The sequence below is a fragment of the Aspergillus caelatus genome (genome assembly GCF_009193585.1).
Source record: "Aspergillus caelatus strain CBS 763.97 unplaced genomic scaffold BDV27scaffold_27, whole genome shotgun sequence".
NCBI classification, from domain to species: Eukaryota; Fungi; Ascomycota; class Eurotiomycetes; order Eurotiales; family Aspergillaceae; genus Aspergillus; species Aspergillus caelatus.
Window position 1 is genome coordinate 149,571 of NW_022475290.1, and position 14,615 is coordinate 164,185.

The 14,615-nt window shown below is 48.9% G+C and overlaps 5 protein-coding genes across 5 annotated transcripts; 3 read left to right on the forward strand and 2 right to left on the reverse strand.

Moving 5' to 3' along the window:
- Positions 1–1,073: 1,073 nt before the first annotated feature.
- Positions 1,074–2,588, forward strand: BDV27DRAFT_154391 (uncharacterized protein; the record flags this gene model as incomplete). The annotated part of the gene is made up of 1 exon (XM_032071960.1): positions 1,074–2,588. One exon carries the CDS (start codon positions 1,074–1,076, stop codon positions 2,586–2,588), a length of 1,515 nt encoding a protein of 504 aa, XP_031931144.1.
- Positions 2,589–4,890: 2,302 nt separating this feature from the next.
- BDV27DRAFT_154392 (uncharacterized protein) lies at positions 4,891–5,391 on the reverse strand (the record flags this gene model as incomplete). The annotated part of the gene is made up of 1 exon (XM_032071961.1): positions 4,891–5,391. One exon carries the CDS (start codon positions 5,389–5,391, stop codon positions 4,891–4,893), a length of 501 nt encoding a protein of 166 aa, XP_031931145.1.
- Positions 5,392–7,954: 2,563 nt separating this feature from the next.
- Positions 7,955–8,578, forward strand: BDV27DRAFT_122946 (uncharacterized protein). The gene has a single exon (XM_032065755.1). It carries the CDS (start codon positions 8,188–8,190, stop codon positions 8,542–8,544), a length of 357 nt encoding a protein of 118 aa, XP_031931146.1. The 5' UTR covers positions 7,955–8,187; the 3' UTR covers positions 8,545–8,578.
- A 1,565-nt stretch (positions 8,579–10,143) lies between these two features.
- On the reverse strand, positions 10,144–11,396 carry BDV27DRAFT_168639 (putative NAD binding Rossmann fold oxidoreductase; the record flags this gene model as incomplete). The annotated part of the gene is made up of 4 exons (XM_032074822.1): positions 10,144–10,659; positions 10,721–10,782; positions 10,835–10,936; positions 10,991–11,396. 4 exons carry the CDS (start codon positions 11,394–11,396, stop codon positions 10,144–10,146), a joined length of 1,086 nt encoding a protein of 361 aa, XP_031931147.1.
- A 737-nt stretch (positions 11,397–12,133) lies between these two features.
- BDV27DRAFT_168640 (flavin-containing monooxygenase) lies at positions 12,134–14,122 on the forward strand (the record flags this gene model as incomplete). Its single annotated transcript, XM_032074823.1, has 3 exons — positions 12,134–12,374; positions 12,437–12,845; positions 12,901–14,122. 3 exons carry the CDS (start codon positions 12,134–12,136, stop codon positions 14,120–14,122), a joined length of 1,872 nt encoding a protein of 623 aa, XP_031931148.1.
- Between the last annotated feature and the right edge of the window lie 493 nt (positions 14,123–14,615).

Here is a 14,615-nt window from a genome sequence, read left to right on the forward strand (position 1 = left end):
GATGGGAACAGCATTATGGCATGACTTATTCCGTGCTACACTATAAATGACTTTATATATGTAAATCGCCTCTGTTATTTCACTTGCATGCCTTCACTGTGACATCCTACACATTTCTTGCTATCACATCCATATGAACACCTACTCAACACCATGCGTAACACAACTATAAGCCGTGGTACGGGCCATAAAGGCCTATCTATTGAGCCTTCAGGCCTGGGGTGAACGTGAAGCTAATTGATAATTATGTACAGCTGAATTTTTTGAATGCTTCCTTTCTAGATATCGATATCGATATCGATATGTAACGGCGGCTGCCTCAGGCAACGTTTACTCCACCACCTGCTACTGCGGCCCAACTTCCATATTACCAGTAGATTCTGATTACGCACAGGATTTAGAACCCCAAGCGATTCGCTCTGTTTCAAACCCCATACATTCTTCCTTGGGACCCTAAACATTCCTCATCTCACTAGTGCAATACATCTTGTATTAGTTGGCCTACAGCGCTCCGAAGCCGTACCGCCCGTCAAATGACGTATACCGGTAGGGCTCTAGCATTGATTTTTTGATATATCGAAGACATATCTTTTAAAAAAAAAGAAATACAAAGATAATAATTCTAAACGATATCTTTTTCGAAAGTAAAACGAGGGCCTGTGTTGGCTAGATGTAAAGCACCTGTTGCCTTGGAGATTAAAACATCAACTTATGTATGATTATTAGGAAGTTGACGCACTAAACAGGCAACTCTAAATTGGCGGTAGTTGGACTCGGCATTGTGTATAGTTGAGGCAAGTGTAAGCACTCGGATGGATTTGTCAGGAGGCACTACCTTCCACTATAGTCGACCTTCCCCAGACTTCCCCGCAATATAGCGCGAACATCCCCCACATCTAAGGAAATTCAATATACCGCTCTTGTGGGACTCCCAAAATGGTAACTCCAAACCGCCGAGGTAGTCTGATAGCTAAATTATAAAAACCGAGCTCACCTTGCTGGAGAAGCGACTGTGTGGTTGGACCCTGGGCTCAATATTGACCGCGGTACTGCGAGGAAGAGAGCTACTCAAGATGCGGTTGTTCATCCGCCGCCTGTTCGCGATTGGCTTGTTAGCCACTGCCGCCCATGCATATGCTTCCAGCAGGTCGGCAATGCTGCGCACAGTCGTCACGACTGACATGGAGCAGGACGACTTAGCGTCACTAATCCGATACCTACTCTACACCAATGAGCTCGATACACAGGGTATCATCTACTCCTCTAGCAAGATTCACTGGAGCGGTGACGGCAATGGCACAAGGTTTTTCCTGCCTGACCGTGAATATACCTCCCCGCAGTGGTCATGGCGCTGGACCGGCACGCGGACTATCCAAGATAAAGTGCTCCAAGCATACGCAGAAGTTTTCCCAAACCTGCTTTGCCATGATCCGTTCTACCCGACACCAGACGAGCTGCTGTCCAAGGTCAAAATCGGTAATATCGACTTCGAGGGCGAAATGGATCACGACACGGATGGGTCTAACCTCATCCGCTCGTTGTTGCTGGACGAAGACCCGCGGCCGCTCTACTTGCAGGCATGGGGTGGCACCAACACTATCGCCCGTGCTTTAAAGTCCATCGAGGAGCAATACTCGGGCTCGCAGCAGTGGACGGAGACCAAGGACACAGTCTCCCGTAAAGCTGTGATCCTGGCTAGCGCCTTTCAGGACGAGACATATGCGAACTATATTTCCCTCAACTGGCCACAGGTCCGCGTCGAGCAGATGGTGGCCGGATATAGCACCTGGGCCTACAACTGTGATAAGGGCCAGGGCAACGCCCATGGCTTGCCTGAATCCCGCGTATACTTCACCGGTGACTGGATCAAGGCGAACATTCAAACCGGACCGTACGGGAAGCTGTACCGTTCCTGGCTCGACGGCCAGTCTATGCCAGGTGACCAGCTGGACATTTTCGGCAATCTGACTACGGCGCGAACGTCAACCTTTTGTCAGCCACTAGGTCCGTACGACTTTTTGTCCGAAGGTGACAATGTGGCGTTCAACCCGCTACTAACGACCGGTATTCAGGACCCGAGCAACCCAAATCTCGGTGGTTGGGGCGGTCGAAGTATCCAGAATAGCACCTCACCGAACCTGTGGGAGATGGTTGGAAGCGAGAAGAACCAGACCGGCGCCGAAACCGATAACTACACAACGGATCGCTGGGCTGCGTCCATCCAGAACGACTTTGCGGCTCGCATGCAGTGGACATTGACACCGAACTATGAACATGCCAACCACCCACCGTCGGTGGAGATCCTGAACGGAACCACAGTAAAGGCGTATCCTGGGGCGACTGTGGAGCTAGCCGGTGCAGTTAGCGATCCAGACCTCGACAATGTCACCACATCCTGGTGGCAGTACTTCGAAGAAGGCACATACCCGGGAAGCGTGACTGTTACTGAATCCGACAACCACCGAGCAGACGTGACAATCCCAGCTGATGCAAAAACTGGCCAAACTATTTCAATCATTCTCCAAGCGACAGACAATGGGCAATTCCCATTGACCCGCTATGGCCGCGTTTTTATCCAAGTCATCTAATCCCAAGAACCTGGACCGTTATGTCGCTGCAGGGTCCGATATTGATGAAATGAGATAGGCAAGCATCGAGATTTCCCATCTTTTGGCCTTACGCATAATTGTAAAGGGTAGGGTAGATAGATACTATTAGTCGGTGGCTATGATAGAGGATAACTTGTACTCCAATGCCCTTGCCCTACTAACGTTTCTTTTCACCGCTACGTCTTTCGAATGTGGTGGTTTATTATGTGATATGCCACGATTTGGTTCAATGTTAGCTATTTCTTACGAAACTATTTATACAATGAGATTCCCCTCGGCGATTGGCTCCAACTATCATAGACTCACAGTATCATTCCGCAAAATCGGTCCCGGCGGTTTCCCCGCCTGGCCCGGAAGTAGCTGTTGCTCTTAACCTATAAAGAGCTACCTAAGCGCATGCCTCTGGATCCTGACTTCACTCCCCGGTATAACCCATGGGAACAAAGATTGTATATATGCCCGGAGGCCGATTTTTACAAAAGCATCCGTACCGGTAAGGGTAGCGTGAAGACAGATATTATCAAAACCGCTACCGAGAACGGTATTTAGCTGCAATCAGGTAACGAGCTACATCCCGATATTATTGTCACTGCCGCAGGCCTAAAGTTGCGTATCGCTGGCGGTATTAATATCTTTATCGATAGTGAACAGTATTATATTGGCGATCACTTTCTTTGAAAGTATGCTATGATAGACAATCTGCCGAATACTATTTTTGCTTTCGGTTATATTCACGCCAGCTGGACTATAGAAGCCGATACTGCTGTAAAACTTGTATGCCGTATGCTCAAGAAGATAGAGAAGGACGGCACTACAATAATAGTGCCCCGAATAGGAGTTGAAGAGAGAAGCGAAGATACCATTTCTAGACTTGAAGACGACCTATGTCCAACAAGCACAGAATGTGCTACCAAGCGTGGGCGACCGTTCTGTGTCGCAACGAAGATCATACTATTGGAGAGATCTCGCGGTTGCGTATATGGTAATCACAAGAAAGGGACAGAGTGGACGAAATGAGCGTAAGACTCTAACAGTATTACCTTCAACGGCATTTCTTCCTCTGTTTGTTAAAGTAGCTAGAATGCATCCTTATAGAATCCACGCGGACCGGGTAACGTCACCAGGGTTCCCTGAAGCTCACGAAACACCCTACAGACAGGCATCCAGTCCCACTGTCATCCCACAACGCCCTTCATATTGAACCTGGGAACTATATCGTGACTCCCATCCGCAAAAGCGTTGGCTGCGGAGGGATGGGCTTGTGCTACCATTTTGGGGTACTTGAAAAACCGAAGTCAGCAGAAATTTCAATATGCTACAGAAAGGTGGCATTCACGAAGTGTGCAGTAATATTATGAATGTGATCTTTCCAGCCGCACGTCCCTTGAAAGCCAGGACTTGCAATTCATTGAGACACATGAGCGAAGGTAGCCAGTTGCTCCGCAGCACGAAGCCGTTGCCTTTTGCGGGATCGATGGCTGCCCTTCCAGGTACGTTTCCAGTCTCTGTGCTGCCGCGCAGAATGTTAAAATGGCCAAAACGCCATCACTCCAACAAAGATCTAGCCGTCGTACGTCAGATTTCTATTTCTCAATGCAGAATGCCGTGGTGCTGCCGCATATTACCAGAGGAAGGGGACAAATATTCCCGCCCGATGACGCAATCACAATAGAGTTGGTCATAATACTCATCCATTCGATGGCAGCGACCAGCTCTAAAATGTTTCCTTGGACACCTTTTTGAAGCATCTGCACTGAATGGAATTTCGCTTTGGGTTAGCGACAGGCGTCCGCTTCTATATTTGCAAGGATGCAGGCTCGCGCCTCGGAATAGAGCATTTTATGCGCCGGACGCCTTCGCAAAGAGCGAAGGTTGCATCCTCTTCGAATGTGGGTCCTGCTGCCCTGGCTGACCCGGTTCCTCGCTTTGATGGTCGGAAGCTGTAAACTGCGCTACAGATGCGATTGTGACCTATTCATAGGTCTTTGTGATGGACGCGTCACGCGATGTGGATAGATAACCGGGCCGGTTGCCATTGTACTGGAATAGAGTGTCGATCGCACTGGTCGCACGCAATGGATTGGGGCCGCCGCTGTGGATGCCGATGAACTTGTTCGTCTTTCCAGCAACTCTTCATCCATACAGTGGCACGATGGAAGCAGAGCGACATATAGCTGCTGTCACTGAGGGGCCCCAGGGCCGCGATTCCCAAATTATAGCGAGGATGCATACTTCCTTGCAACAAATATTGCGAGATTGGCATATCAATTACATCGACATATCAGTTGAATCGTTGTGAAAGCGTGTCACGCCCAGCCAGCTGACGGGCGAGTTCGTCCTCTCTTAATAATATGACTGCGCCAAGTTCAACCAATAGCGTCTCTGCCCGTTCTTCTGGGAAAGGGGCGACATGAGGTTCTGCCACTGTACCAGTGCCTTGGACATAACATGTTGTCCTGCACTGCTTTCGGGTCTCTTGTTGAGACTTTCTATTGGCCAGCCACGTCACTGTGCATTCTAACCCGCGCATATCGCATGTTTTCCAGGGAGTTGTCGGCTTCTGCCCGTTAACAGGGATATTCTGCCGCAGGCTGCAGGCTCGTTTCGCGGTCCGACACAGATCGCAGGAATGGTTTTGCTTGCGCGGGTTCTGCGTTGTCCCCAGTCCTTTACTGAAAGTGGCACCAACACCGGCGTGTTGGGTAGAGCAGGCAGGCCGACTTACAAGGGATTCAATATAGTTGGAGAAGGGATCTCGTTCGGTGGCGTCCAAGTTGTCCATTTCGTTGGAAGGCAAGAAGGCTCAGCATTTAAATCTCAGGATGAACAAAAGCACTCGATCCAGGTGACATTATGCTGTAATCACGATCGTGGTTGATGCAAAGCATAGGCAGGCATAGTACACTATTTTTGCACGCTGTAAAGGTAGAACACGTAGGGTGGGAAAGCGTCAGACTGGTGATGGGGTTTGGAGGCAATAATTATGCGAGGTACAGATCTGGGGAGTTCCTGATCAACGGTGGCGACAAATTTTGAATGCTGCACACAATGGGAAGGTGTTGTTAGTTCACCGACTAACATATATCACATAGAGATAAAAGCACACAACTGTCTAAAGGTGCTCTAAGAGGGTTCTTCCTATACCTAGATACAGATCACTCTGACAGTCGTCAGGAACAATGTCTTTATCCACGCGATAAACCTAAGAGAAGGACCCCAACGCCGTCACTAAAAACATGGTTTCTCGGTAGTCATTCTGCTAATATCTGATTAGTCCCGAAGCATTAGCGTGAATCTTATTTTCACTAGTTTGAAGCCAACTATTGACTATTATGCGTGCCACTGTTGCGGCGATGGTCCCCCCCGGAGCCACACGTTCCGCGGGCTCCGTGGCTCCGACGGTGCTGAGTGGTGGATCGACAGGCCGCCACGGCCTCGAACCTACCAAGCCCCGAAAGCGTAAGTATGGTACAGGCCAAAAGCGCACGGATGATAAATATCGTGGTCGGGCAAGCCCAGCAACCCTAGGCATCGATGGTTCAAAGAGCAGGGGATGTGGACAGAAAGTTCAATAAACCAAAGCGCCAGGATGCAAGTAGAGTTGACACAGTACATATTGGCGAAATGAACCACATCTGCCAAACCCTTCACCAAGCCACCACGGATAGCTGCACTGTCTTCTCAGCACGGAAGACTAGGATTGTAGAAAGTCATTTGAATTTCGAGGAAGAGAGCAACGAATAGCCGGTTCCACTTGAAGATGACCCCGAGACGATAGAAGAAAGGAGAAGCTTGTTGTGACGAGGATCACTCACGAGTCATGACAAACACCTGTCCAGTTAAGTTTTTTGGTGCCACTAAACCAACACATTCGGTACATACCTCAGTACGGGATAGTTAAACTCTCACAGTTCATGACATAATCACCTGGTCAATGCAGGAACTTGGGGACACTCCAGAAAGGTGTAAGGCCTCTGACCTAACCAATGTGTTGGGGTGTCCCTATCAATAATAACAGTGCCACTACCTACTTCTTGTGAGTCCCACCACCCCTGATCCGCAACGACTCTGACCTCCACTTCGAATCGAATTGTTACGACGCATGTGTCGACGACAGCTATAAACTAGTCGTGTGACTTTTGCCTCACATACGATGTGACTGGAATCCCACCGGGCCGCAGTTTAGAGCTATGCAACTTGTATCAACTGCGACGGTCATCGTGGGTCAACTGCGGATATCGTTGATGCGGTCTCATTCTGACGGTTTCAAGGCTCTGGAATGGACATTGCTCGGACTTTGTCTTCTTTTAGTCCTCGCTCGTCTTTTCCTCCGACTGCACCTCGAGCACAGGAGGCTGATCTTTAGTGATTACTTGACATGCCTCGCGTTCCTAAGCGGCGTTTGTCTAGCAGCATTTGACCTGAAGCTAATGTCGCTGGGATGGTTGAGGCCCTCAACTACTTGGTCTGAATTCGAGTCAAATGCAGAACCATCGACGCAAAAGGTTATCGCGCAAATGCAAATATCAAAATCATGGTGCTAAAATATCAGCAGTTCGTGTTCATCGGATGGTTTCCGCTTCTCACCACACTGTATCTCAACAAAGCCGCTCTCCTATCGTTTCTTTTCTATATTTTTCCGTCGACCTTAAGATCGATATTCTGTTCTCTATGGGCACTTACGATCTACTCGGGCTTATCATACCTTACATCGATCTTACTGGTGGCCCTAAGTTGCCTCCAACACGGGAGGGCAAGGTAGATATCACTAGCTCCGACGCTATGTTGCAACACCAGTTTACTAATAAGGGTCAGTTTCCACTTAGCACCCTGTGGTACCCTGAGCCAAGTCACCCTCTGGATTGCGACCTGGGCGCTTCACTTCTCCTCCGATATATTCATATTCATCTTACCACTTTCAATCCTGAGGACGCTCAGACTCGACTGGAAGAAGAAGCTTGGCCTGTACACAACGTTTGGGTTCGGTATTCTCAGCATAAGCGCCTGTCTCGTGCGCTTTCTTATTGTTAAATTCACATATCCGAACGTGCCAACAACAAATATTGAACTTTGGTGTGCCATTGATGCCTATGTGGGACTGATCGTCGCGTGTCTTCCAGCCCTCCGACCGTATCTGAACTTGAAACAAGGATCTTTACAGCGAATCTGTTCTCACAATAGCTGTCGAAAGAGCGTTCTTGACAGATCCTCCGTGTCGGATAACCCACTCACCATATCACAAGAGATTTCCTCTTGAGAAAAGCAGTCAGAAGACGTAGGAGAAGTCGATGCTCAATTCGTTCATTCTGTACTATTTTTTTTTGTGATAGTTCTGTATTATTTATGTGGTAGTTCAGCGGTGGACATGCCGATTTACCAGCCCGTTGACTAGATCCCCGTCACAATCCCCTCCATTGAATGAACACTCTTAGCCATCATTGGGTACCTCAAAAGTAAAAGGAAAAGACAAGCGGATCGCGCAGTACATGATGAAGGAGGGAAGTGCGCTGTTTTCCGGAAAAGCTGCTATTCGACATTCTGGCTTCGATAAACCAGAGTCAACTTCCAACTCCAACTCATGCAACGACTGGGCTTTGCCAACCGTGCTGTTAAGTTTTGGGGTTTGAAAGAGAATCGCGAGCAATTCGAGCCGGGCCCTCTGAGAAACTCCACGAAACTCGATCTCGATCGAGTAGAGCTCGAAAAAGCCTTCGAAGATATCCTCACTCGTTACGCGGGCAATATTCGTTCAATATGGCCAGACGTGGACGATAAACAAGGCCTGTTCTACGACATGTTCGGAATCCGAACGGTTAACGCTCACGACCGGGCACGAAGAACACGGTCAGCCGGAAAAGGTCTGCAAGGTCTCCATCGACTTAGCCCCCGGTGCTATCCCGTTTGGCAAAGGCCGTGCAGATGTTCGTGTGGATGAAGTTCGATTCTGCCTCGTCGGTGCATCAGTCGAGCCCGATGGACCCCGGCGCCAGCGAATTCTGGTCCACATAGTAGATCACTCGGGGTATGATATGTTCGAGGACGTGAACCATCATCGCCTAGAATTCTCCCACGACATGGCCAGTATTCCATTTGCATACGATACGGCCCTCGTGAGGAGAAAACGGGATCTTACTTCTCGTGCAAAACTCAGCCGACAAAATGCTTTGCGGGATTCCTGGACTGGCGGATGGGCCCGCGCGGCCAATTCCATTGCAGCGGTTGGGCCCTTTACCACCTGGCGTCTTGTGGTTCGAGAGTCTGAAAATCTCGGGCTGGATATGAGTGAGGTGGCAACGGCTCATGTAACATTTCGTGGAGCAAATAGGTCATTCAAGTATAAATGAGTGGCGATGTCCTAACTACCGCCGGAGGAGTCTGGATGTCACGAAGGTCTTCAAATGATGATATTTAAAATCCGTAATTATGTTTTTTCATTGACGAAAGTACACCTTGGGGAAAGCTGGAAGCAAAGGAAGAGGCTATTCATCAGGAAAGGGACGGCGTTGGGTGCTTACACCTGAGCCAAATATATGAAAGTATTTTGTTATAAAAGGTCAACTTATTGCCCGCAGACGAAGCATCTGATGCTTAAACCTGTGTATGGCATAACAGTATTGGTCTATATCGTTTATTCCCTCTTCACGATCTTCATCCACCTGTCTGGTAGTATAAGATACTTTAAGTTGTCGTAAAGAACACGGAGAAATACGCAGTAAACTTTTAGAGGGCTTAGGTCTAGCTAGCCTAATATAGGGCGGGATATACACTGTTAAGGCTTGGCCAATCATACTGCAAGATTTCTTGAACGTCTCAGTCGTTTGCAAGAAGTTGCAATAATTCCCTCGTAGATTCTCAAATGGTTTACTATCATGTCCATTCTCCAATTACTTGACCTCTTGCTACTATCGGCATTACAGCACACTATTTACAGTATTATCCAACTCGAACGGCAGAAGTTAATTAAGAGCGATATCCAGTTATCGAAGGATAATTTGGCGCAACAGTACATCCAGCTCGACGGGCATGAAGATGTAGAGCTCATCGGTTGGCGCGCAAGACTGGTTGACCGGGCTGGTCAGAACCGTCGGACTACTATATAGAACAATCGACGCCAGTGCTTCATACATGGCATCACGCCCGTCACAGGACCAGAAACATTTTAGATATCTTTAAAATCGGCAAAAGGTCCCAGAGACCACATATCCCTTGGTAAACCGTAATTAACATTTCCAGACGATGTGGCAAGCCTACATACGTGGTTTTAGCCGCAATTCACCAAGAGTGACATGCTCCTCAAGCTGCACAATGCTTGGGATCCCTTCCGTTTAGACGACTTATAAGTATATGTCAAACAACTAATTTTTCTCTCTGCACATATCTTCAAGGCGAACAGTCCATAGCCTACTCCGTAATGTTTACTTTTGTTACTTGGTTCAGTTCTTGTATAAGTGCCATGAATATGCAGATGAAGTCTACTTATTCCATGTCCATACTTCCTTTTCTATTTTAAGACCGTTTCTAATTATTTTATAACTTATTTGGACTCCATGATTGGTAGGCCATTGTCGTCGAAGTACACAGGTACGCCGTTGCGGAAAGAGTACTGTAGAGCAGCGCAGATCTTGCCCGCCTCGAAGGCATCCTCCGGTTGACAGGTCATGGGCTTATCGTCAAGCACCGCATCGGCGAACTCGGCAAGGTCAGCTAAAAACGTCGCATCGAAGAGAGTGAACGCATCAGGCACAGACTGTGTGCGAATACCGAGATGGTCCCGAATCTCAACATTCGAGTTAGCGCTGATGATCGAATGTCCCTTGGTGCCACACAATCGGGTCGTGTCCTCGAAACCGCTGGTTAACGTGCGACCGAGGTAAGTCTTAAAGATCTTGCCATTGGCAAATTCTACCAGACCCCATGCGTTATCGGCGTCACCATACTTGGCTAAGTCCCCGTAGACAGCCACCTGGCCGAAGGCGATGACTCTGTTTACTTGCTTCTTGGGGTTGGAGAGGCCTGACTTGACATCCAACAGGTATCGTCCGGCATCGACCTAGTTCCGTGTTAGTAGTGTGGATTTTGGGCGAGGGTAAAAAAAAAATACTGGGACTGACAGTGTGAATGCCAAAATCAAGGAAGATACCGCCAGACTGCTCAGAAAAGGACACGAAAAAGGCTGAACGGAACGTTTAGTATAAGACAACGACTGGGGATAATAAGGGCCATACCATTCGGGTCAGCTTGATCGATACCAGTCGTCTCAACTGCGTGGATTTCACCTAGGTCTCCATTATCGACCAGGGCCTTAGCCTGGCGGTAGGACTTATCATCTGGCGCGAGTCAGTTTCTGAACTACGCAAAGCGTGGGACCTAGTATGACTTACATCGGCGAGTGAAGGGAACAAGGAACTTGAGGTCAGGCCTAGAAGCAGACTTCTCGACCACTTCCTGGGTAGTAGCGATGTCTACAGAGACAGGCTTCTCACACATGACGTGCAAGCCTAGATTAATGGCCTGTAGGATCAAGGGCGCGTGTGTAGCCGTCGCGGTACAGATGAGGACGGCCTCAGCGCCGCTGTTCCTCAAACATTCTTGAGGCTCTGAAAAGTGTTTGACAGATGGGGGCAGATTTTCTGCGGCCCATTTGTCAGTACCGGGCTTTGTATCGCAGACGGCGACGAGTTCGATCCGAGGCTGCTGGAAGGCAAGGATACGGGCACGAATGACTCCCAGGCGGCCGAGGCCGAAAAGCGCAAACTTGACACGGCGGTTGTCGGACGACATGGTCATTGTCTATAATAGTGTAATATCCCTGTACTCGATGTTATAGTGATAGTCGTGGCGGTGCAGGTAGTGTAATAAGAATGCGAGAGGTAGACTGCAACTTTGCACCGTGCAAGCTGGAGGTTATATACTTACGCTGATCTCTAGTCTAGAGTATATCCGTAATGCCAGTCCGGCCCGGCCAACCATAGGCTTCCACTGCAGGATTGACCGTATCCGGGTCCGATGGGGGTATACAGATCGTCGCTATTGTCAACCACGGGCTTTCTTGAATGGACTGCTTGGCAGGTACTCTGCAGGATGGGGGATCGCCGGCACAACAACTGCAGAGTGTCCATGCTGTCGCCGCTGTTTTCCATATCGAGTAATTTCATGCTCGAGAAGAACTGCTGTGGGTTCCGACGCTAGGGTCACCAGATGCAAGAAAATCAATCGGTCGACCCCCGATCAGATGCGGGCATCTCCGATCATGTGACCATAGGGTAAAATCATTGACGTCCCGTGGTGGTGAAATTCGCCGTGGCTTTCCCAAATAGGAAATAAATGGATAGAGCCAGTGAAGATGGAGATCACGTTGGTCGTTGGCCAGGTCGGAGTATATCAGCCAGCTCAGACGCATTCGTCTTTTCATGAGGTTGGAACATGAATACTGCCTAACAGACACCTTGCCAGGATTTTTCCCGTCACAACGACAGAAAATGGCACCTTACGTACAAGACTCCGCGACAGCCGATTTCGTCTCGATGGCTAGCATCGAGTCGAAGAGTGTGGCACTCAACCACGACCGGGTGCCAAAGCCCGTCGCCGACAACTTCATGTACGACTTCAAGTATAACCACCCTTTGCCCACTACCGATATCTTAGGTGTCGATATCCCCGCCGATTGCGATGCTCAAAAGGAGGCCGAGGGCATTGTAGCCCATCTCTCTAAGGCCATGTCTGAAGGAGATGCGCAAGCTTTCGCTGGGCTGTTCCTCGATCATGGTACGACCCTTCCCAGACAACAATATTTGAAACATCTTCGACTTTAGCTCATCGATTTACAGGCGTGTGGCGTGACAAGCTCTCATTCACCTGGGACTTCCGCACATTTAACTTCAGAGACGCCATATTAAAAGCCGCTACCGACCTTTTCCCTCAAACCAAGGCTAGATGTTTCAAATTTCTCGAGCCTGTGCCTTCGGTCTCTCGACCTTACGCAGACTACTCTTATTTACAATTTGTTGTGTCTTTTGAGACGGAGATTGTTATTGCTTCGGCTGTTATCAATGCGGTCCTCACTCAAGATGGCTGGAGAATTTACATTATGAATACTGTTGCCGAGAGCCTTAAGCAGTTCCCCGAACAGCCCGCACCAGATGGACACATGACCGGTATCACTAGCTGGGCTAGCCAGAGATCCGAGGCCATCAACAATGTTGACCCGGAGGTTCTGATCATTGGGGGTGGTCAAAAGTAAGGATCCCATGCATGGTGGCTACATTCTATAATGCTAATTCATCTCTACCAGTGGTCTCGCCATGGCAGCGCGGTGCAAGGTTCTTGGCATGGAAAACCTGATCATCGAGCGCAGCGACGAAGTCGGAGATATCTGGAAGAAGCGTTACGAATATCTTTCATTGCATTTCCCCCACTGGCCCGATGCCTTGCCATACTTCAAATACCCTCAACATTGGCCCACGTATACTCCGGCTCAAAAGCAGGCTCTATACATGCAGTGGTATGCCTCTGCTCTGGAGCTCAACGTCTGGACCAAGTCTTCGGTTGAGAAGGCGGAGCAAGATGCCGAGGGTAAATGGACCATTATCATCAACAAGGAGGGCAAGGAGACCCGGACACTACACCCCAAGCAGGTCATTATGGCTACGTCGCTATGCGGTGTCCCTTACACCCCAACCGTACCTGGCATGGATGATTTCCGGGGCGTGATCCGCCACTCCAGCGCACATGACAGTGCCCGTGAGTTTGTCGGAAAGAAGGTCTGTGTCGTCGGTACCTCATCCTCGGGATTTGACACTGCTTTCGAGTGCGCCCGCCTGGGCATTGACGTAACCCTCCTCCAGCGGTCACCGACCTACATCATGTCTTTGACACATTCGGTTCCCCGCATGCTTGGAGGTTACGCGCCCGACGAGCATGGTAACCTCCCTGATCTCGAAGTACAGGATCGTCTCTTCTTCTCTACGCCAGTTGGACCCGGTGAAGAACTCAGCAGGCGGACTGCCAAGGACCTTGAGGATCTCGACAAGCCCCTACTCGAAGCACTTAACGCTCGGGGTCTGCGAACATGGCGCGGCCAGCGCGATACAGGCAACTCTACATTGGGTCAGACCCGGAACGGTGGATTCTACTTCGATGCTGGTGCTTGCGAGGAAATTATCAATGGTAACATCAAGGTTGAGCCAGGCTTTATTGAAAAATTCACCTCGGACAAGGTGATTTTAAACGGCGGCCGTGAGAAGGACTTTGACCTGGTTGTTTTTGCTACCGGCTTTTCCAATACGATTGATTCCATTCGAGCCACCCTTGGTGAGAAGATTGCCAGCCAATGTGGACCTATTTGGGGTATCGATGAGGAGGGCGAGTACAAGACAGCCTACCGCGAGACAGGAGTGCCCAACCTGTGGATAATGGTTGGTTTTCTTCCCATGACGCGGTACGCCTCCAAGTTGCTGGCTTTACGACTGAAAGCTCTTCAAGAGGGCATTTCTCCACCTCCGTACAAAGTTTAGATTATATAGATCAAATAAAGCCATTTTTCAGTGTTAAATCATTTCTGCCGTCCAAGGACCCCCGCCCCCTTGTTTTTTCTTCTTTGTTTTTCAAACCTCATATAATTTGTGATTCTGCAAGAGTATGAAGGCATGGGTGGGGGCATGATGAGATGGGTCTGAGTTGAAGGATTTATGGACTTGATCTACTGTCCATGGAACTGCGACACTGGTAAAAAAAAAAAAGAGAAACAAATACTACGTAAAGGCTATTTTATTTTCTAACATACGAATCTTGCGATTAGGTTAGAAACACCGTAAAACACCTTCATTTTGACTTTCTCGATCGCTGGATGTACTCTGCCCTCAGATGCTGTGTGAAGGGAGAAACCAGATCGTATTACATTCTATTTCAGCCAGGGCGGGTTTTAACTATCAGGAGATTTCCTTATTTAACACTTATTTTAAATGAAGATAAGGAAACTAAAACTTTCTACAGCAACCTGTACGATTA

What these genes read in the sequence shown, in the direction of transcription:
- BDV27DRAFT_122946 (XM_032065755.1), top strand. Translation starts at nt 8,188, where the DNA reads ATGCAACGACTGGGCTTTGCCAACCGTGCTGTTAAGTTTTGGGGTTTG.